The sequence below is a fragment of the Lucilia sericata genome, unplaced genomic scaffold, assembly GCF_015586225.1.
Source record: "Lucilia sericata isolate MDLA Ls3-8-SP2 unplaced genomic scaffold, ASM1558622v1 Contig000130F_arrow, whole genome shotgun sequence".
Taxonomy (NCBI): domain Eukaryota; kingdom Metazoa; phylum Arthropoda; class Insecta; order Diptera; family Calliphoridae; genus Lucilia; species Lucilia sericata.
Window position 1 is genome coordinate 215,735 of NW_023994162.1, and position 23,721 is coordinate 239,455.

Consider the following 23,721-nt stretch of genomic DNA (forward strand, 5'->3'; position numbering starts at 1 on the left):
ATATTCATGAAAAGTAGATGCAATTACCTTTATAATGATATGACATGACTATGTTATCATTACACCTAAGAAACTAATGACGGCTAACTTAAACAACATTTTTAAATTTCCTAAATTGGCAATTCCTCGTGTTCTGTATAAAAGTCTTAAATGAACTTTAAAATAATGAACATATTTTTATACATATGAATAGTAAACACAATTAGCTTTTTAATGATATATAATGTGACTAAATTATCCTTACACCTAAGAAATTAATTAGGCTAACTTATCAAGCACTTTACAGCACTTAATGAAATCCGTTATAATTTTAATTTTGAACAAAATTCTTTTATAAACTTTCAAATAATACAAATATATAAAGATTTTTAGAAAGTCCAGGTAGTAACCTTTCTAATGATATATAACATGTTGCGTTTATATATACACCTGACTAACAAATAACGGCTTAAGTGATAACACTTTGAAAATCCTCTACTTCGCTTATTTTGTATAAAAGTCTTTTATGAATTTTCATATAATTAAAATATTAAAACATTTTTGAAAAACACACATAATGGCCTTTTTAATGATATATAATATGTTTAGTTGGCTTTTACACCTGACTAGTAAATTACGGCTAAAATAACAGCACTTAAAAACTCAGCTTTACCTATTAATTTAAACAAAATTCTTCTACAAACTTTCAAATAACACAAATATTTAAACATTTTTGGAAAGAACACATTATAACCTTTCTAATGATATATAATATGTTTAGTTGGCTTTTACATCTGACTAACAAATGACGTCTAAATAGTGAAGTGGTGTATTTTAGTAAAATTAGTATGTTTAGTTTTTACAGCAAAATCTTTTATAAATTTTAAATTAATAAAAAGAATTTTATATATTTTAAAAGCAAACATAATACCCTTTCTTATGATGTATAATACGTCTAACTGGTATTTACACATAAACTTTTATTGACGGCTAAAGTTGTGTCATTTATTTTTTTCCAATACATAAAACATTCCTTTTTTAAGCCAAAAAGTAGGCTACAAAAATATCTGCCCCTAAATGACCTTTTGTTTTTGTTATACTTAAATTGTGCTTTGTTTTTTTCTACTGTAATTAATCTTCTTCCTTATTCGATTTCCTTTCAATATCCAATATTCAACTTCCCGTCTGACACTCCTTCCCCTTTTCGTTAGCTACACTTAAACTCACACTCTCTGGCAATTACCAACAACCCCTGGTTGTTATTGCTGCCTGTTCTGTTACATGTTTTTTGTGGCAAGAGTCACAATATAAGTATTCATTCTTTCAGTTCTAGTGATTATCCTTAATATATGTAATACTTTTTAACACTGAACTTCCCTCTTAACTAAATGAATTTTCAAACAATATGACGTCATTAAAAACACATATACCGACAGATAGACAGTTACAGCTGTATCTTCGTATCCTTTATTATCCTTTGTGTTACAAATATGTTTTGTGATTTTTTTGTAGCGAAAAATAAGGAGGAACATGAAAAAAACATGGCAGTTTTATTTATGGGTTTTTGTTCAATTTAGACAGTATTTTTTTTGGGAAAAGAAATCAAAAAGGGAGGAGTCCTTTGTTATCTTAAAATACTGGTAATATGGTTTATGTGATTCTACTTTAATGATAAAGCAACATGTATGGTAAAAAGTATTTGTATAAATCCTGATACAGGATGTTATATAACTTTTTCAAAAAAAAGGATGTTCTCTCGCTACTTCCAAATTAAATTTTATTCAAAATCTGAGATTTTATGTGCCAAAAATATGTATTTTTTAGACCATATTTCTAATTAGTTTAATAAGCCTACGCTTTCCAAGCTCTTCTTCTAGTTTGTTGGTATATTTGTCCTCAAAACCATGCCAACATCCTGTAGCCCACAATTTTTTTTTTTTCTAAACATATAAAGAACAAACCACAACTGCCCACAAAATTCTAAACATTATCTCATTTCCTTTTAGTTTGTTCCCTTCCCTTAGCCTTAGAAATATTCTACTACTACATGGCTGTGGCCCTAAAGGCTCAGGCATTTCTTCTGCTATCAACTTCCCTACAAACATTCATTTAACATGTTCTATGTAACAACTTCCTTTTTATTTGTTGTTTCTTTGTTAAGAAAATGTAGGTTTTTAAATTTTTTTTTTTCAATTTGTAACATGTTTATAAACATGCATAAATATTGCAAAAAGCTGTTAACATTTTAAAAAGCATTGCATACTATGTGGGCTATACTCTACAAACAGACAGGCAGGCAGGCAACAGCAGCAGCAAACTAATGTAGGCAAATAAGTCAAAGTTAGACAAAAGTAATACAGAGGAAGAAATATGAAGAAAAAAATCCATAAAAAATGCACAAACATGACCTAAACCCTTAAATATGCAAAAGCCTAAGGCAGTTAAAACTGTAAAATGCATTAGAAATTATAAAGGAAATAGCAAACATAAAGGCTGTTAAACAAATAAAAAAATATTGCCTATTTTAAGGCGAAAGAAAAGAGTTTTTTTTTTAAATTATAATTTAGTATTGTTCTAGTTCTGTTCTAATTCTGTTCTAGTTCTGTTCTAGTTCTGTTCTAGTTCTGTTCTATTTCTGTTCTAGTTCTGTTCTATTTCTGTTCTATTTCTGTTCTAGTTCTGTACTAGTTCTGTTCTAGTTCTGTTCTAGTTCTGTTCTAGTTCTGTTCTAGTTCTGTTCTAGTTCTGTTCTAGTTCTGTTCTAGTTCTGTTCTAGTTCTGTTCTAGTTCTGTTCTAGTTCTGTTCTAGTTCTGTTCTAGTTCTGTTCTAGTTCTGTTCTAGTTCTGTTCTAGTTCTGTTCTAGTTCTGTTCTAGTTCTGTTCTAGTTCTGTTCTAGTTCTGTTCTAGTTCTGTTCTAGTTCTGTTCTAGTTCTGTTCTAGTTCTGTTCTAGTTCTGTTCTAGTTCTGTTCTAGTTCTGTTCTAGTTCTGTTCTAGTTCTGTTCTAGTTCTGTTCTAGTTCTGTTCTAGTTCTGTTCTAGTTTCTGTTCTAGTTCTGTTCTAGTTCTGTTCTAGTTCTGTTCTAGTTCTGTTTCTAGTTCTGTTCTAGTTCTGTTCTAAGTTCTGTTCTAGTTCTGTTCTAGTTCTGTTCTAGTTCTGTTCTAGTTCTGTTCTAGTTCTGTTCTAGTTCTGTTTCTAGTTCTGTTCTAGTTCTGTTCTAGTTCTGTTCTAGTTCTGTTCTAGTTCTGTTCTAGTTCTGTTCTAGTTCTGTTCTAGTTCTGTTCTAGTTCTGTTCTAGTTCTGTTCTAGTTCTGTTCTGTTCTGTTCTTGTTCTGTTCTAGTTCTGTTCTGTTCTGTTCTGTTCTAGTTCTGTTCTAGTTCTGTTCTAGTTCTGTTCTAGTTCTGTTCTAGTTCTGTTCTAGTTCTGTTCTGTTCTAGTTCGTTCGTTCTATCTAGTTCTGTTCTAGTTCTGTTCTAGTTCTGTTTCTAGTTCTGTTCTAGTTCTCTTCTAGTTCTGTTCTAGTTCTGTTCTAGTTCTGTTCTAGTTTAGTTCTAGTCTGTTCCTAGTTCTGTTCTGTTCTAGTTCTGTTCTAGTTCTGTTCTAGTTCTGTTCTAGTTCGGTTCTAGTTCTGTTCTAGTTTCTGTTCTAGTTCTGTTCTAAGTTCTGTTCTATTTCTGTTCTAGTTCTGTTCTAGTTTCTGTTCTAGTTCTGTTTCTAGTTCTGTTCTAGTTCTGTTCTAGTTCTGTTCTAGTTCTGTTCTAGTTCTGTTCTAGTTCTGTTCTAGTTCTGTTCTAGTTCTGTTCTGTTCTAGTTCTGTTCTAGTTCTGTTCTAGTTTCTGTTCTAGTTCTGTTCTAGTTCTGTTCTAGTTCTGTTCTAGTTCTGTTCTAGTTCTGTTCTAGTTCTGTTCTAGTTCTGTTCTATTCTGTTCTAGTTCTGTTCTAGTTCTGTTGTAGTTCTGTTTAGTTCTGTTCTAGTTCTGTTCTAGTTCTAGTTTCTAGTTCTGTCTAGTTCTGTTCTAGTTCTGTTCTAGTTCTGTTCTAGTTCTGTTCTAGTTCTGTTCTAGTTCTGTTCTAGTTCTAGTTCTAGTTCTGTTCTGTTCTAGTTCTGTTCTAGTTCTGTTCTAGTTCTGTTCTAGTTCTGTTCTAGTTCTGTTCTAGTTCTGTTCTAGTTCTGTTCTAGTTCTGTTCTAGTTCTGTTCTAGTTCTGTTCTAGTTCTGTTCTAGTTCTGTTCTAGTTCTGTTCTAGTTCTGTTCTAGTTCTGTTCTAGTTCTGTTCTAGTTCTGTTCTAGTTCTGTTCTAGTTCTGTTCTAGTTCTGTTCTAGTTCTGTTCTAGTTCTGTTCTAGTTCTGTTCTAGTTCTGTTCTAGTTCTGTTCTAGTTCTGTTCTAGTTCTGTTCTAGTTCTGTTCTAGTTCTGTTCTAGTTCTGTTCTAGTTCTGTTCTAGTTCTGTTCTAGATTCTGTTCTAGTTCTGTTCTAGTTCTGTTCTAGTTCTGTTCTAGTTTCTGTTCTAGTTCTGTTCTAGTTCTGTTCTAGTTCTGTTCTAGTTCTGTTCTAGTTCTGTTCTAGTTCTGTTCTAGTTCTGTTCTAGTTCTGTTCTAGTTCTGTCTCGTTGTCTGTTCTAGTTCTGTTCTAGTTCTGTTCTAGTTCTGTTCTAGTTCTGTTCTAGTTCTGTTCTAGTTCTGTTCTAGTTCTGTTCTAGTTCTGTTCTAGTTCTGTTCTAGTTCTGTTCAAGTTCTGTTCTAGTTCTGTTCTAGTTCTGTTCTAGTTCTGTTCTAGTTCTGTTCTAGTTCTGTGCTAGTTCTGTTCTAATTTTTTCACCTTAATCAGTTTGTAATCCCTTCATTATTTCTTGTTATAACTTTTAAGAGACTTACCAAATCATTTGCTAACAAATCTCTTTACAACACTTCACTTGATCTCTCATAACTTTCTTAACATAATTACTATAAATTACTGGAGTATTACTTAATTAACAATTTATTTGCTACATTTTCTAATTTGCAACACAAACTTCCTGTTTAATGTCTCGCCTAGTAGAAAACAACAAAAAAACTTTATTAACTTAATTAACAACTCTTAAGCTCCCAAAAGTATGCCAACCTTTTAAAGCTATTTTGGTTTTATTGTATTTTTATGTTTATTTAATATATCTATGGCATGTTTCAAGGTTGTTTCGTATAAATTTTCATTTAATTTACAACACAACCACGAAATTAGTTTTAGTGTTGTGCTGTTACAGCATTTGCATAGAGTGTTTTTCGGGAGCTTTATTAAGTATATAGGTAATTTTGTAATTTATAGGTATTAGTAAACATTTAGTTTGCTTTAAATTCTTATGAGTTGTTTGTAAGGAAATAATGTCATGGTTTATTAAAGAAAATTGGGAGAATTGTGGGCATTTCAATGGGCATTAGGAAAGGAAATTAAGTGCAATAAGCAATTATTGAACATATTAATAACAAGCCTTAAAAAGGGAGAGTGGGTGTATAAAAAGTTCTTTTTTTTAACATAAATATTTATGTGCTATTAACAGGTGAGAAAATTGCTATTTAGAAGTGAGGGTGTAGCCTATAAATTTTAAGGAGTTTTCTTTGGTTTCTGTTGATTTTCATAAATTAATTAAAGCCTTAAAATAGGCTATACTTTAAATGGAAACTCAGCTTTACTTTTATATTAGCAGCCTTAAAATAGGCTTTAGATATTGTTTACTTAAAGAACTTTAACCTTTTCGTGCTGTAATAAAACTACAATTCCAAGAATTCTGGGAAACTTAAACAATTGTTGTAGAAATTCCTAGAACTATGTTATGGCAATTATTTTATAACCTACCTCCTTAAAGTAGGCCATAGTTTAAATATATTTATGTTCGTTTACAGCAAATAATCATATGAATAGTTAAAGTTTTCTTTGTTTATACATCCCACTGAACCACTGAACCCATTTGCACAATATTTGCCCTGAAATCATATGTGTTTTTCACACATAACCACCCTCATATTTCTCTATAACAATACAAAATTGTAATAAACTATTTATGTGTGCATATGGAAAAGTAGAAGAAGAAAATAAAAGCATTTCAAGGGTAATTGAATAATATGCATTACAATTGTTGTATGTACTCTTATGCCCTAAAGACTGCCTTTGTTCGGAACAATGTACGCAAAGAAATGACATGCAAAAATTTTGCATTTAAAGTTTATATAAAAATTTTAAACACTATTAAGCACGCCATTTACTGTAGTTTTTTTTTTCTGAGACTAAATTAATGTTTTAAAATATATTTTTTTATTGTTGAATTTATAAAGCAGCTGTTCATTTTTATTATTATTATTATTTTGTTTGTTAAAGAAAAAATTACAATTAAATTCAACTGAAATTGTCTGCAAAACATAAAGCATTTTTTCTGTTTTTTTTTCTATAGCATATTTTCAGTAGCTGAGGAAAACATACACAATTTGTTAAAATAAATGACTTTTCATGTTTATAACATACAAAATAAAATAATTGTTTAAATATGTTAAAGTCTAGAGAGCGGAAAATTAAATTTTAAACATTTAAAACGAATGCCTAAAATTAGGCAATAATATATATTTCGTCTAAAAATATACTTTAAAATTTCTCTCTATCTCACAACAATTCTATTGTCGAACCTTCCCTTAAACCTTTTAAAACAATCTCTTGCCTAACTCTTAGGCTTTCAATAAACAAAAATATTTATAAAAATTTAATTTCCTTTAAAACTTTTATTTATTAAAATATTTTAAACATTAATTTTCATTAAAATTTAATTTTGCTTTGAAGTCACGTTGCATAGTTTAGCAAAGAAAAACACAAAACTTTTAATATTGCCGTTTGTTTTCTGTTTGCTTCTCAACAAGAAACTTTAGTTATTTCTGAACTTGTCTTTATATCTTTAGCTAAATAATGAGTCGTTCGTCTCTTCTTTTAATTAAAACAATAAAATAAAATTTCTTTTAAAACAATATAAACTTTTATCTTTGTGCTTAAAATTTACTCTATTCTTTTCAATTATCCAAAAAAAAAAAAAAAAAAACAGAAAGAACCTAAAAGTATGCTTTAGTTAAGTTTGTTTTATTTTATAAAATAACTTAATCTGCCTTTTACACTTTAGATTAAAATCTTGTAGTTTATTTTTATTGTGTTTTATGATGTTAAAGCTATTGTTTTAACACCACGTAATCTTATGGGGGAGGGATGAAAGAAGTGTAAAGGGAGGCATATAGAAAAAAAAGAATGTTAGCCGGGGGAAGGAGAGATTTTCTTTTTATTTGGCTATAACACGTTTGTACATGCTGTTTTTTTAATCGTTGCTTTTAAGCTTTATTAGATAAGCTTGCAAGAGAAACACACAATAATTTATAGTAACCTTTTAGGAGCTGAGTATTATTAAGAATTTTTGCCTAATAAGAGAAGGAAATTTAAGGAAATAGTAAAAAAGAAACTAAACCAAGTGGCTTAATTAATTATTAATGTATAATTTAAGACATACTTTTAGGAGCAAAGTTCAACATCAGTTCTAGTTCTGTTCTAGTTCTGTTCTAGTTTTGTTCTGTTCTAGTTCTGTTCTAGTTTTGTTCTGTTCTAGTTCTGTTCTAGTTCTGTTCTAGTTCTGTTCTAGTTCTGTTCTAGTTCTGTTCTAGTTCTGTTCTAGTTCTGTTCTAGTTCTGTTCTAGTTCTGTTCTAGTTCTGTTCTAGTTCTGTTCTAGTTCTGTTCTAGTTCTGTTCTAGTTCTGTTCTAGTTCTGTTCTAGTTCTGTTCTAGTTCTGTTCTAGTTCTTTCTAGTTCTGTTCTAGTTCTGTTCTAGTTCTGTTCTAGTTCTGTTCTAGTTCTGTTCTAGTTCTGTTCTAGTTCTGTTCTAGTTCTGTTCTAGTTCTGTTCTAGTTCTGTTCTAGTTCTGTTCTAGTTCTGTTCTAGTTCTGTTCTAGTTCTATTCCTGTTCTATTTCTGTTCTAGTCTAGTTTCTGTTCTAGTTTCTGTTCTTAGTTCATGTTTTTTAGTTCGGTTCTAGTGCTGTTCTTGTTCTGTTCTAGTTCTGTTCTGTTCTTGTTCTGTTCTAGTTCCTGGTTCTATTGTTTTGTTCTGGTCTAGTTCTGTTCTAGTTCTGCTTCTAGTTCTGTTCTAGTTCTGTTCTAGTTCTGTTCTAGTTCTGTTCTAGTTCTGTTCTAGTGTCTGCTTCTAGTTCTGTTCTAGTTCTGTTCTAGTTTCTGTTCCTAGTTCCTATTCTAGTTCTGTTCTAGTTCTGTTCTAGTTCTGTTCTAGTTCTGTTCTAGTATCTGTTCTAAGTTCTGTTCTAGTTGTGTTTCTAGTTCTGCTCTAGTTCTGTTCTAGTTCTATTCTAGTTGTATTCTTGTTCTGTTCTTTCGACCATAAAAAGTATTGCCTATTTTAGGGAGAATTAATAAAATTAATTTATGGCCTATTTTTAGTTATTTTCCTTTTAACAACTTTCCTTTCAATAAAAATTTATAGCATACTTTTAAGGCGGTATAAAATATATTGTCTACTTTTAGGCAAAGTTATAAAAATTTAATTTTATAGTTATTTTTAAGCTTTGGAACAATAAATTCTATAGAAATCAATAATTATTGTACAATGAACTCTACAGAAAAGAAAAGTTCTCATGGTTACATTAAACAGTCGTTTTATAGACCAATAGAATTTTATGCACGCATTTCAAGAAAACCACAAAATTTGTCCTTAACAATAGACTACCCTTTTCAAAATAAAGAAAACGAAAAATAGAAAATGTTTAAGATAAAATTTGAAAGAAATGTTATAAAAAAGACCAACCACATAATGTAGTCCTTAACATTATGTGATTAAAATTTTAACACTGAGGGCAACAAATAACAATAATGATAAGAAGGAAAAAATCATTTAAGAAAAAGCCAAAGGTGTCTGTTTAAAGTGGCACAAACAAAGATTATAAAAAAACATAATGTTTTTTTTACGTTAGACTGGTAATATTTTAGTTATAAGGCGTCTTAGAAAATCAATAGGTTTTATAATGCTAGACTAGCAGACAGACAAAGAGATGTATAGACAGACGGATGGCATAGTGCACGAAAGACAGTTAAGAAATTATTAGTTTTAAATAGGCCAATAGTTAAAAATCAATAATTTTTAATGACAATAATTAAATATTAACAAATGAACTGAAAACTATGCTATACATTTTCATTCATAAACAACCCTTAAGGTAGGCTGTAGTTTATTAAAATTTTTTTGTAGTTGCAGACAATATGTCTTATTGCCAAGACATTTTGTTATTAAATATATATTGAGAAGGCAAAGGCTTTGGTTTATTAATGAAAAAAGGTTTTTAACCTGTGCGCCCTAAAAGAGGCAACAGTTTTTACAAATTTCTTTTAAAACCATAACTTTGCTTTAAAACAGCTAACAAATTGTATGTTTATGTACAAAAACTAACATTTACAAAATAAATTCATTAAAATTCAACTTACCTTTAATCCAACTCTATTACTGAAACGATTTACTGTCTATCCTGCAAAAAAGAAACAAAAAAAATTGCTTAAACAACTTACTTCATTTAAAATTCATTTAACAAAAAATAAATTTACATTCAAAAGTACAAAATTTTGCAAAATGACACAACTTGCATGTTTTGTTACAACACAATTGTTTATTTTTCGCTTGAAAAATATCGGGTCAAAAAACTTGCGCTTCCCTATAAACGACAATCTACCATTTAAGCGAAACAAAAAAATTTAAACAATAATTTCTTGTAAATATTAAAAACAAAGCCGCGCCAAAATTACGTTATGCTATTAATAAATTTATTATAACAAAATTGTATAGCTGGCCAAAGCGACGTATGGTCTTTTGGGAGAGCACATAAATGTTTGGTCTCCTCAAAGTATGCCATACTTATGTTTATATCTTTATAAATATTTAATAAATAAAAAAAAAATATGTGTTTTGTTGCTGCCAGTCAGCGTGCCAGTGATTGGTTCAATAAACTTTTAATACTCGTATCAATAAATAAATAAATATTATTGTATTGATTTTATTGTATGTATAATAAATTGGTAAAAGGAAATTGAAAATAAAAAGCACTTGGTAATATGTATTATTGAAAATAGGCTTAGAAAATACTTGAAAAATTTTTAGGAGGATTTAAATAAAATCCATAAAATTATAATAAATTCAAGTATTTACATAACAAGCACACACTTAGGAAATAAAGCCAAAAAGTAGGCAATAAAAATTTTAATTTTAATTTTAATTTCAATTTAAAGCAGTTCTCTAAGAGTTTTAAACCTTTTAAAACAATCTCTTGCCTAACTCTTAGGCTTTCAATAAACAAAAATATTTATAAAAATTTAATTTCCTTTAAAACTTTTATTTATTAAAATATTTTAAACATTAATTTTCATTAAAATTTAATTTTGCTTTGAAGTCACGTTGCATAGTTTAGCAAAGAAAAACACAAAACTTTTAATATTGCCGTTTGTTTTCTGTTTGCTTCTCAACAAGAAACTTTAGTTATTTCTGAACTTGTCTTTATATCTTTAGCTAAATAATGAGTCGTTCGTCTCTTCTTTTAATTAAAACAATAAAATAAAATTTCTTTTAAAACAATATAAACTTTTATCTTTGTGCTTAAAATTTACTCTATTCTTTTCAATTATCCAAAAAAAAAAAAAAAAAAACAGAAAGAACCTAAAAATATGCTTTAGTTAAGTTTGTTTTATTTTATAAAATAACTTAATCTGCCTTTTACACTTTAGATTAAAATCTTGTAGTTTATTTTTATTGTGTTTTATGATGTTAAAGCTATTGTTTTAACACCACGTAATCTTATGGGGGAGGGATGAAAGAAGTGTAAAGGGAGGCATATAGAAAAAAAAGAATGTTAGCCGGGGGAAGGAGAGATTTTCTTTTTATTTGGCTATAACACGTTTGTACATGCTGTTTTTTTAATCGTTGCTTTTAAGCTTTATTAGATAAGCTTGCAAGAGAAACACACAATAATTTATAGTAACCTTTTAGGAGCTGAGTATTATTAAGAATTTTTGCCTAATAAGAGAAGGAAATTTAAGGAAATAGTAAAAAAGAAACTAAACCAAGTGGCTTAATTAATTATTAATGTATAATTTAAGACATACTTTTAGGAGCAAAGTTCAACATCAGTTCTAGTTCTGTTCTAGTTCTGTTCTAGTTTTGTTCTGTTCTAGTTCTGTTCTAGTTTTGTTCTGTTCTAGTTCTGTTCTAGTTCTGTTCTAGTTCTGTTCTAGTTCTGTTCTAGTTCTGTTCTAGTTCTGTTCTAGTTCTGTTCTAGTTCTGTTCTAGTTCTGTTCTAGTTCTGTTCTAGTTCTGTTCTAGTTCTGTTCTAGTTCTGTTCTAGTTCTTTTCTAGTTCTGTTCTAGTTCTGTTCTAGTTCTGTTCTAGTTCTGTTCTAGTTCTGTTCTAGTCTAGTTCTGTTCTAGTTCTGTTCTAGTTCTGTTCTAGTTCTGTTCTAGTTCTGTTCTAGTTCTGTTCTAGTTCTGTTCTAGTTCTGTTCTAGTTCTGTTCTAGTTCTGTTCTATTTCTGTTCTAGTTCTGTTCTGTTCTAGTTCTGTTCTAGTTCTGTTCTAGTTATGTTCTAGTTCTGTTCTAGTTCTGTTCTTGTTCTGTTCTAGTTCTGTTCTGTTCTTGTTCTGTTCTAGTTCTGTTCTAGTTTTGTTCTGTTCTAGTTCTGTTCTAGTTCTGTTCTAGTTCTGTTCTAGTTCTGTTCTAGTTCTGTTCTAGTTCTGTTCTAGTTCTGTTCTAGTTCTGTTCTAGTTCTGTTCTAGTTCTGTTCTAGTTCTGTTCTAGTTCTGTTCTAGTTCTGTTCTAGTTCTATTCTAGTTCTGTTCTAGTTCTGTTCTAGTTCTGTTCTAGTTCTGTTCTAGTTCTGTTCTAGTTCTGTTCTAGTTGTGTTCTAGTTCTGCTCTAGTTCTGTTCTAGTTCTATTCTAGTTGTATTCTTGTTCTGTTCTTGACCATAAAAAGTATTGCCTATTTTAGGGAGAATTTAATAAAATTAATTTATGGCCTATTTTTAGTTATTTTCCTTTTAACAACTTTCCTTTCAATAAAAATTTATAGCATACTTTTAAGGCGGTATAAAATATATTGTCTACTTTTAGGCAAAGTTATAAAAATTTAATTTTATAGTTATTTTTAAGCTTTGGAACAATAAATTCTATAGAAATCAATAATTATTGTACAATGAACTCTACAGAAAAGAAAAGTTCTCATGGTTACATTAAACAGTCGTTTTATAGACCAATAGAATTTTATGCACGCATTTCAAGAAAACCACAAAATTTGTCCTTAACAATAGACTACCCTTTTCAAAATAAAGAAAACGAAAAATAGAAAATGTTTAAGATAAAATTTGAAAGAAATGTTATAAAAAGACCAACCACATAATGTAGTCCTTAACATTATGTGATTAAAATTTTAACACTGAGGGCAACAAATAACAATAATGATAAGAAGGAAAAAATCATTTAAGAAAAAGCCAAAGGTGTCTGTTTAAAGTGGCACAAACAAAGATTATAAAAAAACATAATGTTTTTTTTACGTTAGACTGGTAATATTTTAGTTATAAGGCGTCTTAGAAAATCAATAGGTTTTATAATGCTAGACTAGCAGACAGACAAAGAGATGTATAGACAGACGGATGGCATAGTGCACGAAAGACAGTTAAGAAATTATTAGTTTTAAATAGGCCAATAGTTAAAAATCAATAATTTTTAATGACAATAATTAAATATTAACAAATGAACTGAAAACTATGCTATACATTTTCATTCATAAACAACCCTTAAGGTAGGCTGTAGTTTATTAAAATTTTTTTGTAGTTGCAGACAATATGTCTTATTGCCAAGACATTTTGTTATTAAATATATATTGAGAAGGCAAAGGCTTTGGTTTATTAATGAAAAAAGGTTTTTAACCTGTGCGCCCTAAAAGAGGCAACAGTTTTTACAAATTTCTTTTAAAACCATAACTTTGCTTTAAAACAGCTAACAAATTGTATGTTTATGTACAAAAACTAACATTTACAAAATAAATTCATTAAAATTCAACTTACCTTTAATCCAACTCTATTACTGAAACGATTTACTGTCTATCCTGCAAAAAAGAAACAAAAAAAATTGCTTAAACAACTTACTTCATTTAAAATTCATTTAACAAAAAATAAATTTACATTCAAAAGTACAAAATTTTGCAAAATGACACAACTTGCATGTTTTGTTACAACACAATTGTTTATTTTTCGCTTGAAAAATATCGGGTCAAAAAACTTGCGCTTCCCTATAAACGACAATCTACCATTTAAGCGAAACAAAAAAATTTAAACAATAATTTCTTGTAAATATTAAAAACAAAGCCGCGCCAAAATTACGTTATGCTATTAATAAATTTATTATAACAAAATTGTATAGCTGGCCAAAGCGACGTATGGTCTTTTGGGAGAGCACATAAATGTTTGGTCTCCTCAAAGTATGCCATACTTATGTTTATATCTTTATAAATATTTAATAAATAAAAAAAAAATATGTGTTTTGTTGCTGCCAGTCAGCGTGCCAGTGATTGGTTCAATAAACTTTTAATACTCGTATCAATAAATAAATAAATATTATTGTATTGATTTTATTGTATGTATAATAAATTGGTAAAAGGAAATTGAAAATAAAAAGCACTTGGTAATATGTATTATTGAAAATAGGCTTAGAAAATACTTGAAAAATTTTTAGGAGGATTTAAATAAAATCCATAAAATTATAATAAATTCAAGTATTTACATAACAAGCACACACTTAGGAAATAAAGCCAAAAAGTAGGCAATAAAAATTTTAATTTTAATTTTAATTTCAATTTAAAGCAGTTCTCTAAGAGTTTTATTTTAACATTAGTTCTTTTCTATTTCTAATCTAGTTCTACTCTAAATCTGTTCTAGTTCTGTTTTAGTTCTTTTCTTGTTCTGTTCTAGTTCTGTTCTAGTTCTGTTCTAGTTCTGTTCTAGTTCTGTTCTAGTTCTGTTCTAGTTCTGTTCTAGTTCTGTTCTAGTTCTGTTCTAGTTCTGTTCTAATTCTGTTCTAGTTCTGTTCTAGTTCTGTTCTAGTTCTGTTCTAGTTCTGTTCTAGTTCTGTTCTAGTTCTGTTCTAGTTCTGTTCTAGTTCTGTTCTAGTTCTGTTCTAGTTCTGTTCTAGTTCTGTTCTAGTTCTGTTCTAGTTCTGTTCTAGTTCTGTTCTAGTTCTGTTCTAGTTCTGTTTTAGTTCTGTTCTAGTTCTGTTCTAGTTCTGTTCTAGTTCTGTTCTAGTTCTGTTCTAGTTCTGTTCTAGTTCTGTTCTAGTTCTGTTCTAGTTCTGTTCTAGTTCTGTTCTAGTTCTGTTCTAGTTCTGTTCTAGCTCTGTTCTAGTTCTGTTCTAGTTCTGTACTACCTATATTCTAGTTCTGTTCTACCTCTATTCTAGTTCTGTTCTAGTTCTGTTCTACCTCTATTCTAGTTCTGTTCTAGTTCTGTTCTAGTTCTGTTCTAGTTCTGTTCTAGTTCTGTTCTAGTTCTGTTCTAGTTCTGTTCTAGTTCTGTTCTAGTTCTGTTCTAGTTCTGTTCTAGTTCTGTTCTAGTTCTGTTCTAGTTCTGTTCTAGTTCTGTTCTAGTTCTGTTCTAGTTCTGTTCTAGTTCTGTTCTTGTTCTGTTCTTGTTCTGTTCTAGTTCTGTTCTAGTTCTGTTCTAGTTCTGTTCTAGTTCTGTTCTAGTTCTGTTCTAGTTCTGTTCTAGTTCTGTTCTAGTTCTGTTCTAGTTCTGTTCTAGTTCTGTTCTAGCTCTGTTCTAGCTCTGTTCTAGTTCTGTTCTACCTATATTCTAGTTCTGTTCTAGTTCTGTTCTAGTTCTGTTCTAGTTCTGTTCTAGTTCTGTTCTAGTTCTGTTCTAGTTCTGTTCTAGTCTAGTTCTGTTCTAGTTCTGTTCTAGTTCTGTTCTAGTTCTGTTCTAGTTCTGTTCTAGTTCTGTTATAGTTCTGTTCTACTTCTGTTTTAGTTCTGTTCTAGTTGCATCTGCATCTTTTCTAGTTCATTATTGTTAATCAATGTTTAAATTACTTAAATTTCCTCTCCTTATTCTTTTTAATTCCTTTCAAATTCTGCCTTAAAGTATGCTTTACATTTTATCATTATTTACAAAAAATACACTTAACTGTTATCCTAGAAAAATATTCATATCTTATTTCTTTTGTTATTTTCTCAATACATATTTTCAACAATGTTTCCATGTTGTCGAAAAAAATCCTTGATTTACTTTGTATATCCTGTTCCATTGTCCATTTAATGCTATTGTTTAAAATCATAACTATTGAAAACTAAAACTATTCAAAGTTCTATGACTAGTTTTGCATTTAAGAAAAAAAAAATAAACCTGAACACAAATGCAATCAATTCAATTAAAAATCTCTCCTCCCTCTGGGGTTTCTACGAACGGAAATGTTTGCCTAATATGTATATATTTTGCTCGGTATATGGTCATTGTTAGATAAACTTAAGTGGTTGTTATATGTTAAATATAACTCCTGTACTCCCACTATTGGATTTTGCCCAACTACGACATGAATATAATCTTGGGATGTCTGCAGCATTATTGGAAAATTTTATAAGTAAATATTGAAATTGTGGCAAAATCTTCCGTAAATAGTAAGAAGATGAGAAGAAGTAGGAAATTAAACAATATCCCTAGACTTGTTTACATTGACAAATATAACAAAAGCAGTTACGAAGAAATTAAGACAACATCAATCAAAATGAAATAGATAAATATAAACTTATCAAAAGAAACCTAAAAGTAGGCAGTAAATTTGTTATAGGGAATATAAAAAGTAAATAAAGAATAAAGTACACAAATTAATGTTAATTTATATATTTTCTTTCTTTTCTACTTTTAGAATACGCAACAGTCGCGGCAGCTTAGATAGCATAGGCACAGCGGCCGCCTCTTCGGCAGCTTCTCAGGCCAGTTCCAGCGGAGGCTCTAATCCCAAAATGGACATGGCCAATGGTTTAAATGGTTCGGGCAATAACAGCGCCAGCAATAGTCCCCAACATCATCACAGCAGTCCCAGTCATCATCGCTCTTCATCACGTAATGGCCGTGATAATTGGTCCAAAATGCCAGAACCTCTTAATGGTCAGAAATCGGAGCACAAGGAAAAGTCTTCACCCTCACGCCGCAGCTTAAGTGGTTCAAATTCCAAACAAGGTTCACCCTCCTCCAGTCGTACCAAGGGGGTGCCACCAAGTTTTGGTTATGTTAAACGTTCGAATGGTTGTAATACCGCCACTGCGGAACAACAAAACATTGCCATGATGATGAACTCTAACAGTGGTGGTAGTAGTCCACAGAATGGTCGTACCGCTCATGTATCAGCAGTGCCAAGGACTTCGGCGGGTGGACGTAAGGTTCAGGGTGGTACACAGACCTTGCCGCATGAAGTGACAAGTAGGTTTATTATTGTTGTTATTTTTTAGAAATTCTTTTGATTACTCTGTTTTTGTTTTGTTTCATTTGCAGAAATGCCTCCCAATCCACAACACCGCAGTTATTCTTTGACGGGACCAGGAGCTACTCAACTGAGCCAGTGCATAAGAGAACGTTTAGCGGGCTCGCATAGTCTACCCAAACCGGGTTCAGATATGCACATGTTTCAACATAGGTGAGTAAAACAGAACCGATACATGTCTAGAATATAACTAGAACAGAACTAGAACAGAACTAGAACAGAACTAGAACAGAACTAGAACAGAACTAGAACAGAACTAGAACAGAACTAGAACAGAACTAGAACAGAACTAGAACAGAACTAGAACAGAACTAGAACAGAACTAGAACAGAACTAGAACAGAACTAGAACAGAACTAGAACAGAACTAGAACAGAACTAGAACAGAACTAGAACAGAACTAGAACAGAACAGAACTAGAACAGAACTAGAACAGAACTAGAACAGAACTAGAACAGAACTAGAACAGAACTAGAACAGAACTAGAACAGAACTAGAACAGAACTAGAACAGAACTAGAACAGAACTAGAACAGAACTAGAACAGAACTAGAACAGACTAGAACAGAACAGAACAGAACAGAACTAGAACAGAACTAGAACAGAACTAGAACAGAACTAGAACAGAACTAGAACAGAACTAGAACAGAACTAGAACAGAACTAGAACAGAACTAGAACAGAACTTGAACAGAACTTGAACAGAACTAGAACAGAACTAGAACAGAACTAGAACAGAACTAGAACAGAAATAGAAAGGAAATTTAGCTGAAAAAAAACTTATTTTCTTCCCTAAAAATATGCTGCAGTTTATATATTTCTCTTATTTTTATTATTAAATTCCAAAAGCTTGTAATAAAGTTTAATTATTTCATACCAAATAGTTTATACCGATTTAATTACACAAATTCCATTTAAATTTTGCTGCTGCTACTTCCCAATTAAAATCTAATGCCTAAAATTATGCAATATTTTGTGGATTTTCACTCAATTTATAAATAAAATTCATTAATTTGCACACATTTAATTAGTGACACTGTCAGCTAATTATAGTTTCATTAATGCCACTTAAAACAGCAATTCATACATGCAGCATGTATGAATGTCACTTATCATTAATAAATACATTAGCAGTTGTGTATGTGTGTGCAGTAAATAAATGTCGACATTATTTTGTGGTTCCATATATTATTAATTTAATGTGCTGCACAATAACAAAGCAAAAGACCGCAATATAATTTTTTTGTGCAATAATAAACGATTTAATTAAAATTCAGTGGAAAAAAGTGTATAAATAGTATTTGAATAATAATTGGGATTTAATTAAGTGATATGCCTAAAAGTAGGCCACATTTAAAGCTTTCCATTGACTAGCATTTAATTATAAATATGTGTTTTTTTTTGTGATTCAAAGACTGTCCAATCGTCCTGGCAAAATGCTGGACGGCTCTCTATCCGACACCCAAACTTATGCTGAGGTCAAACCTGAATACAGCAGTTATGCCATGTGGTTAAAGCACAGCAATACCGCCGGCAGTCGTCTATCCGAGGGTGATTCTATGGAGAATATGCAAATGGGAGGTTCACCCTCTATGTCAAGGCACAATCATAAAATGATGCAACATCGTGCTGCAGCAGCCGCTGCAGTAGCTGCTGCTAATGCTGCAGCCGCTAATACGAATGCTATGGCAGGGACGGAGTCTCCCTATGTGCAGAGTCCTCGCTTGAATCGCAGCAATAGCATAAGGTAAGTGCAAAGCAAAAGCTTTTTGCGATATTATTTGGAAATTAGTTTTGCATGTCCAGAATTATTTAAATATTTAATAACACTCTCTGTTAGAAAGTTTTAATTTAATTTTTTGTCTTAAAAATAATTTTTTTAAACAAAAAGCTACTTGAAAGAAAGGACATTTCCAAGGTGATTAAAAACAACACTCAGAATGTTTGAAAGCTTCCAATGTTTATTGAAACTTTAAGATTTTATTTAATAGTTTTACAGCTTTTTACATTGCCTTATCATTAATCCAAAGCTTTTGCCTAACACTTCAGAAACTTTCATTGTAAATACTATGGACGCATATCTCTCATCTACTTATATTACAAAGCAGTTAAAAGATCTTCTTTTCTTCTCTTTCAGTATTTGCCCTAAAAGCTTTTTTCTTTTGAAGCTTTTTTAAAACTTTCAGCTTTTTTAAAACTTTCAACTAAAATGAACAAAAATGTATAAAATGTAAATTTCGTTTTAATTTAATCAATCTCCTTTTAGCATAAGCTTTTTTGTTTTCCTTTTAGAACTTTATTCTTTTAAAGCTTTTTATTAAAAAATTCGGCAAAATGTGTAAATTTTTATCTTTTTAATCAAAACTTTTCAATATTATAAAGCTTTAACATTCTTGATAATTAATAGTGACTTTAACTTTAAAGCTTTGTACTATAACTAAAAGCTTTTACTTCAAATTCGAAAAATTAAAACAAAATCTAAATTTTCTTTAAAACACAAATTGTTTAACAAATTAAGCTAGCAATTAACTGAGTAGAGCTTTTAGCATGAAAACTTTTGTTTAAGCTATTGAGCTTTTTTAGTTTTCTTAAAAAATAACCGATTTTTCCCTAAAGCTTTAAGTTTTCATAGAGATTTCTTAAAAAGAAACTTTTTTTTTTAAATTTTACCAGAAAGCTTTGAAAGCTTTTACTTAAAACTAGAAAAATTTACGAAATTTCTCTAATTTAGTTGTATCTATATAATATTTTGGTTATTTTTAACAACTAAAGCTTTTATTTAGCAAGTTTATTGTTTGAGCTTTTGAGCTTTTATTACTTTTGTTTGAAAATATAACAGATTTTCTGTAAAATGTAACGTTTTAGATGCATAGCTTGACTAGAACTTATGTTTCAATAGTTTTATATGAAAGCTTTCCACAATTACTAAAAGCGTTTGTTAAAAACTTGAAAATTTGAAAGATATTTTTAAAAAAATCGCTTTAAAATAGTTAATTTTTTATAAAATAAGATATAAGTGAACTGAAATCTTAGAGCTTTTGAAGCTTTTATTTTTATTGTTTATGAAATAAAAGATTTTCTTTAAAAACTTTGAATTTTATAAGAACTTTTTAATTACAGCTTTTATTTTAGTATTTTGAGTTGAAAGCTTTATTGTTTATTTGAAAGCTTTTACCTTAAACTTTAAAATTTAAAGTAATTTTGTAAAATTTCCTTAAAGGACTAAATTTTTTAAAAAATAATTTGTTAATGATGTGTAAAGAGCTTTTAGAATTTGAGCTTTTATTAAGCTTTAAAGCTTTTATTTATATTGCTTAAAAAATAACGAATTTTCTGTTAAAACGTTAAGTTTTTATAAGGATGTCTTGTATAGAGCTTTTATTTTAGCAGTTTGATCTGAAAGCTTTACGTTATATTTGACAGCTTTTACCTTAAACTTGAAAATTTAAAGAAATTTTAAAAAATTTCGTTTAAAACTGTGAATTTTTTATACAATAAGATGTTAATGGTGTATGAAGAGCTTGTAGAATTAGAGCTTTTGTTTAAGCTTTAAAGCTTTTATTTGTAATTTTGTAAATAATAGCATTTTTCTCTTAAAACTTTACGTTTTATAAGGATTTCTTTATAGGCAGCTTTATTTTAATAGTTTGACCTGAAAGCTTTAAGCTATAATTCAAAGCTTTTACCTTAAACTTGAAAATTTACAGAAATTTTGTAAAATTTCCTTGAAGAAGTAAATTTGTTTTAAAATGAGATGTTAATGATGTGTGAAGAGCTTTTAGAATTAGTGCTTTTGTTTAAGCTTTAAAGCTTTTATTTGAGTTTTTCAAATAATAGCGTTTTTCTTTCAAAACTTTAAGTTTTTGTAAGGATTTCTTTATAGGCAGCTTTATTTTAATAGTTTGACCTGAAAGCTTTAAGCTATAATTGAAAGCTTTTATCTTAAACTTGATAATTTACAGAAATTTAAAAAATTTCCTTTAAAACTGTGAATTTTTTATACAATAAGACGTTAATGATGTATGAAGAGCTTGTAGAATTAGAGCTTTTGTTTAAGCTTTAAAGCTTTTATTGGTATTTTTTTTTAAATAATAACATTTTTTCTCTTAAAACTTTAAGTTTTTGTAAGGATTTCTTTATAGGCAGCTTTATTTTAATAGTTTGACCTGAAAGCTTTAAGCTATAATTGAAAGCTTTTGATTCAAACTTGAAAAATCAAAGAATTTTTTTAGAATTTTTAATAGTTTGTTGACTTTTTTTGTTATTTGAAACAATTTGAGCATTTTTGAAGCAAGTTTGCCTTTAAAGCTTTTAGTTATAGTTGAAATTGTTCACTTTTTAGAGTTTTTCAACCTTAATTTGGGAATTTGGACACACACATTTTAGTTTAAATGTATAGAAATTTTATTCATTGTCTTTCAAAAGGAATTTATGTGACAAAATTGATGTTCACACTTGTGCAAATTCATGTGTCCCCATACACACCTTTAGTCCTTTAGCTATAAAATTAATATTGTCGAAAAAATATTCGAAATACTTTATTACTTATTTACACCATTTTTTTCTCTGTTCTCTGACATTCTTGTATGTTGCTGAGCAACCTTCAAACTCTATAGATATTTATATTACATACATATGTTTAATATACATACATATATCTGTATGTAGATGTTTTTGTATTTTCATGTTTAACGTGTATAGGTTGCTGTAAATGTATAGTATCAAAGTTTAGTTCAAATAAGCATAAAATGATGACTGCTTTTTACTTTATATACAAGTAATTTTTTATAAATTTACATCTTTACACAAATACACATGCATACATTTAGTCTGCTCTATGAGTTGTTTGTTAATTTATGCTGTGTATAGCATACTTTCCGGCATAAATGTGAAAAAAAAACATGTTGAAAGCCCATTTGTATGTGCGAGTAAGTGTATGAATGAGTAGTGAGTAGCTCACACAGACAAGTTGAAAACTTTTTCACAATTTTCTGTTTTTTTTTTTTTTTTTGTTTTCTTTCATTATATGTATGAGACTGTGTTTATAAGTGCGTGAGTATGTTAGTAAAAGGAATTTTTTCCCGAAATATTCTCCTAGTAGTTAAATACAGGTTTAATGTTATGGAATTTGAAAGTTTTTTTTTTGCTTTGTGCAAAATTTATGAGTTTTTAAGGCGTTGAAAAGTATGCAATATATTTGCTTTTTTTTGTTTTGTTTTAAGAGCTAACAACAGCAGCATTGTAGCATAATTTTAGGCGTTGCCTTGATAATATTTACTGTTATAGTATGTTGTTTAATAACAATGTATATATTTTTTTTGGAAAAACAATATTGTGTTCACAGTCAGTCTGTTTTGTAATATGTTAAGTAGTACTTCAAAACACAATACTAAAGTTAGTAAAAAAAAAAACAAAAACACTTTCAGCATATTATTATTATTTGCTTTGCAAAAAGACTATAACTAATGTTTCCTTTATACTGTAAACCCCACACCGCTCTCTAAGAGCTTTTATAATTTCAAAGTAAATTGTTAAATAAGAAAGAAAAAACAACAACAACAACATATTTCGTAGGGCAATGAACTATTTAAGTTTTATAAGAAACTTTTAAAACTCAAGTTTAAACTAAGCTTAAACTAGTTTAAGACTTAATTAACAAAATTTAAAGCATATTTTTAGGTTTATTTTTAAACAAAAATTCGATTCTAAGTTAAAAATGAGCAAATCATTGATGATTTTAAATTGTTGCTGTTATCCCTTGCCTTTTTCACTCCCTTTCCATTATAATTTATTCCTTAATTTCCGCTCAATTTGAAAAGAACCACAAAATTTTATCAACCAACATCAAATCCCTACAACAATTTTGTGAACAAAACCAAACAAATCGGCAGCAATATATTGAATAAAAACATCAATTCAAAATGATTTGAGGAAGACGAGCTAAATATTCAGTGAAAACGATAGAGGAAGAGTAAGGAGAAATAAAAATGAATAAAGTCTAGTCTAGCCTTAGGCGCAAATTAACACCTCTCATATAAAAGGCAGACTATTGCAAATTTCCGGTTTGAAAACAGGAAATTTTTGTTGGGCAATAAAAATAGGAGGGAGTTAAGATATTGGATGACAATAAAAAGAGAATTATTTGAAATTTAAGAAAAATTTTAAATATTTTACAACTATTATCTTTTGTTAAAAACATTTGCCTAAAATTATGCTGTATTTGAAAAAAATTAAACCAATTTTATATATTTTAATGTATTTATTCACAAAAACCTTTTGTTTGCCATATATTTTCTCTAATCTAAACTGTGCAGTAAAAACTAAACAAAATAAACAAATTTCATAGCATACATTTAGGCATTTGGTTGATATATAACTTTTTAAATGAGTGTAAAAATGAATAATGTTAGAGCAAAGAACAGTCTACATGTAAATAAATAAATGTATGGTGTCAGACATTGAGGGCTATAGGAGTGTTAAATGTGTAAAGATTTCGCCATGAAAATAAATGAGTTTAATAAAATGTCAGCAAAGCCTACTTTTAGGCTTTCATATAAAAATTTATATGTATTAAAAAAAAGCATTTCATCATGTCCTTGCATAATTAGAGCAATATTTTTGTATTCAAAGAAATCAAAGCCTTTTTTATTGTTGTTGTTGTTTTTCTAAATGCTACCATCAAGCATGTCAATTTCTGTAGCCTATTTTCAGTTGTTGTAGTAGTTGGTTTCATATTGCAGCATTATTAAAAAGCTAAACTTATTTTTATTTTGGTTTTTTTTTTTAACATAAACATTTAAACTAGATCTACAAAATCTGAAAAAATGTATCCTTCTATGTTGTCCAGGGGACCAGAGGTGGAAATTGAACCCTACTATTGTCTACCAGTGGGTGCTCAACATAATGGTGTTTTATCTGCTCAAATGGCTGCGGCAGCCGCCAATGCCCAGGCCAATAATCACAATCAACAAACTAACTCCATTGCCTGGAGTCAACCCACCTCTCCCACACCCATTACTCGGGGTTTTAGTGGTCCTATGTCTCCTACTCATGCTAATACCATGCCGGGCATGCAGGGTGTTTCCCAAGGCAATACAGCCTCGCATCGTTTAACCTATCCTAAGAAAAATGATGAGGGTAAGTTTGTTAATACAATTAAACCATTTTAGATAAAATT

At 29.4% G+C, this 23,721-nt stretch overlaps 1 protein-coding gene across 1 annotated transcript in view; it reads left to right on the forward strand.

The window, feature by feature from the left end:
* The window catches only part of LOC119600958 (protein sickie-like), a 191,936-nt gene that overhangs the window by 75,131 nt on the left and 93,084 nt on the right, over nt 1–23,721 (forward strand). Inside the window, 5 exon segments of the mRNA XM_037951562.1 lie at nt 15,933–16,486; nt 16,559–16,700; nt 17,959–18,291; nt 18,436–18,462; nt 23,350–23,681. Coding sequence (XP_037807490.1) covers nt 15,933–16,486; nt 16,559–16,700; nt 17,959–18,291; nt 18,436–18,462; nt 23,350–23,681 — 1,388 coding nt within the window.